Source organism: Acanthamoeba castellanii, assembly GCF_000313135.1.
Source record: "Acanthamoeba castellanii str. Neff unplaced genomic scaffold scf7180000083358, whole genome shotgun sequence".
NCBI classification, from domain to species: Eukaryota; Discosea; order Longamoebia; family Acanthamoebidae; genus Acanthamoeba; species Acanthamoeba castellanii.
Genome location: NW_004457577.1, coordinates 10,942 through 14,564, shown reverse-complemented (window position 1 = coordinate 14,564; position 3,623 = coordinate 10,942). Strand labels below are relative to the sequence as shown.

The following is a 3,623-nucleotide window of genomic DNA, read 5'->3' as shown; positions in this document are numbered from 1 at the left end:
CGGCGTCAACCAGTTACCCTCGCCCTTCCTTATTATTTCGGTTTGGGTTTGGGTTTGAAAGCTGAATTTGGCAAACAGTTTCGAAGTGCTGGATGCGGGACTGCTGACAGAAATAGTAAATCGTTTTTACTAAATTATTATATTCTTGTTGTGCGACACAGCGCGACCGTGTCGGGAGCGGCTGGTGCGGCGGCGGCTGCTGGGGCTCAGCTTGAGTCGCGGGCGCTGCCGTGCTTTTGGCTTCGCCTCCTGGCGGAGGAGCCCTTGCGGCCGGGCTCCAGCTGCTTGGCGCGTCGCATCAGGTCCACCACCTCGAGCGACTCCGGCGCCAGGTTGTAGAACAGCGGATGCTGTGTTGTGTGTGTGTGTGTGTGTGTGTGTGTGTGTGTGTGTGTGTGTGTGTGTGCGTGTGTGTGTGTGTGTGTGTGTGCGTGTGTGTGTGTGTGTGTGTATTGTCGCGTCGGGCACGCCAGTCAGTCGACAGCACACAACACGACACACGACGCAAAAGGGGAAGGGGGCGGAAGGGGGCGAAGAAAACGTACGCGGAGGAGCTCGTTGGCCGAGGGCCTCTTCTCGGGCTCGCGGTAGAAGCACAGCTCCTGGAAGTGCTGGAAGGCGGCCGACCAGCGATCGGGGTCCTTCAGCGGCGGAATGCCCTCGCTGAAGATCCGTTGTAGCGCCTGCGCCACCACACGCGTCGTTGGTCGTGTCGTGAGCGATAGAAGCGTGTCGTGTCGTGTCGTGTGTGTCGAGTCGTTGGTCGTGTGTCGTGTGTGTCGTGTGTGTCGTGTGTGTCGTGTCGTTGGTCGTCTGTGTCGTGTGGGTGGACGGGGGAACGTACGGCCATTTGGGGCAGCTCAAAATACGGGGCATCGCCCTCGGCCATCTCACGCGCCAATATGCCCAGCGACCAGATATCCTGTTGTGCAACAACGAGAGAGAGAGAACACGTTTACACACAACATAAATACATTCTTTACATATGATATACACAAATATAGACTGTAGAAATGTATGTATGTATGTATGTATGTAGAGGTAGATGTATATGTAGATGTATAGACTGTGTGTGTGTGTGTGTGTGTGTGTGTGTGTGTGTGTGTGTGTGTGTGTGTGTGTGTGTGTGTGTGGCCGAGTGAGGGCGCGCGCACCACTTTCGTGTCGTAGTTGTCTCCGCTGATCACTTCGGGCGCCTCCTGCATTGCGCGATTGATTGGTCGACGTCGAGTGGGAGCAGCAGCAGCAGCAGCAGAACGCGTTAGCCGGCCCGCGTGTCGTGTGTGTCGTGTGTATCGTGAGGACTGGGGGGGAGGGCGTACCCAGTAGACGGTGCCCACGGAACTGTTCCGCTTCCGCTTCCCCTCCGTCAGCTGCACGGCGAACCCGAAATCCGCTGCTCCCGTTGAATGGCCGACACCACGACACGCATACACACGCGCACACGCACACGCACACACGCACACGCACACACGCACGCACACGCACACGCACACACGCACACACGCGCGAATGGATCAAATTAGCTTTCGGGGGAAGGCGGCGGCAAAGAAAGAAGAGAGAGCGGCGGGGCGGCACCGAGCTTGATCTCGCCCTTGGACCCGATGAGCACGTTCCCGGACTGACCCACGATCGTGATGTCGTTCGTTCATGACAATAAATGTGTGTGTGTGTGTGTGTGTGTGTGTGTGTGTGTGTGTGTGTGTGTGTGTGTGTGTGTGTGTGTCGACCCAGGTCAGCAGACAGTTCTTGCAGGGGGGAGTGGTCGATGACCCCTACGCACCTTGATGTCCCGGTGAATGCGGTGCAGCCCGTGGATGTACTCGAGCGCCTTCAATATCTGGTGTTTCCCACGACACGACACGACACGACACGACCAACGACACGACCAACGACACGACCAACGACACGACCAACGACACGACCAACGACACGACCAACGACACGACCAACGACACGCGTTAGCGAACGAGAGAGCTGGGGGCGGGGGCGGGCGGGGGCGTGCCTCGAAGCAGACGTAGGCGATCTGCTTTTCGGTCATCTTGATGCGCGGGAACGCGTCGATCACCTTCTCCAAGCTCCCCTCCTCCATGAACTCCATCACCACCTGCCACAACGCACCACCGCACACGCACACGATCAGCAACACACACAACGACACAACGACACACGACACACACGACACACACGACACACACGACACACACGACACACACGACACACACGACAGGGAGATGGGGGGGAGGCGGACCCAGAGGTAGTTGCGGTCGTCGCGGTAGGTGTCGATGTAGGAGACGATGTTGTGGTGTTTGCTGACCTTCATCATGACGATCTCCACCAGCAGATCCTGCTCGTACCACTCGTCCAGCGACATCTTCTTGATCGCCACCTTCTGCCCGCTCTCCTTCATCACCGCGCAGTAGACCTGCGAGAACCCTCTGCTCTCTCGCCCAACCGACCCCACATCGTGTGTGTGTGTGTGTGTGGTGTGTGTGTGTGTGTCGTATTTAGATATCAGATAACATTTTGATATCTACTATCTACAATATACTATCTAATTAGATATTCGATATCTTATATGAGATATGTTTTAGTTATTTTTGCAACGTACCCGCCACCGATGTGCTGTACATTTGCGAAGATCTCGTACGGGTTGCTGTCGTTGATGATCTCGTCTGCGACGACCAACGCAACGTTATGGTTGGTTTGGTTGTTCACAGCACTTCGGTGAATGTGTCGTGTGTCGTGTGTCGTGTGTCGTGTCGCGTTCGGAGAGATATATACCCAGGGTCATGTTCTCCGTGCCGGTGTCCTTGGGCAATGGTCGCGGAGGCGATGGCGCCGGCACTGCCGTGCACGCACACACGTTACACAATTCACACAACACAACACAACACAACACAACACAACACAACACAACACAACACACACACGACATTACTATGAGTGTATATATATAAACATGTGCATACATATAAACATACATCTATAGAAACATATGTATAATATATCCGAAATATAAACATGTTGTTTACCTTGCTTGTAGGGGTTCTTGAGTACGATGTCGCCGTGGGTTTTGAGGTGCTTGTTGGTGAGGACCTCGTTCTTGAACTTCTCCTGCGTGATCTTGAGCAGCACCTTCATGTCGCTCTCCGAGTTGACTTCGCGTCGCAGCCAATTGTCGTTAGTCGTTGGTCATGCGTGTGCGTGTGCGGTGGTGCGTGTGCGTGTGCGGTGGTGCGTGTGCGTGTGTCACAACGTGAACGAGGAAGAGGTGAGGTGCGGTACCGCGGAAATAGGAGGAGGCTCCGGCGATGGTCTTCCTCCGCGAGGTCTCGGCCTTGGCGACCGCGGCGACCGGTCCGCCGCTGCTGTAGAGCACACACACCATAGATTGGGCGGGGTTACGAATTGGATGAGCTTCGGGGAACCACCATGCTCGGCGCCCGCCCCCTCCAGCCCTCGCCTGCCCCCTCCCGCGCCGATCCTGGATTCGTGGTTTGTGGTTGGTGGTGAGAGCGCACCTCGATGACGACGTCGCCGGAGCATCTTGGCTTCCGCCCAGCTGCGAGCGTCTGTGTGCCACACAATCACGCGCACGATTCGCGTACAAGGGAGGGAGA

The 3,623-nt window shown here is 56.1% G+C and overlaps 1 protein-coding gene across 1 annotated transcript; it reads right to left on the bottom strand.

Moving 5' to 3' along the window:
* Positions 1–206: 206 nt before the first annotated feature.
* Positions 207–3,437, bottom strand: ACA1_302810 (p21activated protein kinase PakA, putative; the record flags this gene model as incomplete). Its single annotated transcript, XM_004343016.1, has 14 exons — positions 207–350; positions 546–683; positions 845–922; positions 1,155–1,199; positions 1,323–1,396; positions 1,579–1,621; positions 1,784–1,840; positions 2,018–2,107; positions 2,252–2,438; positions 2,612–2,675; positions 2,785–2,847; positions 3,036–3,161; positions 3,289–3,371; positions 3,409–3,437. The coding sequence occupies 14 exons, from the start codon at positions 3,435–3,437 to the stop codon at positions 207–209; spliced, it is 1,221 nt and encodes a 406-aa protein (XP_004343066.1).
* Between the last annotated feature and the right edge of the window lie 186 nt (positions 3,438–3,623).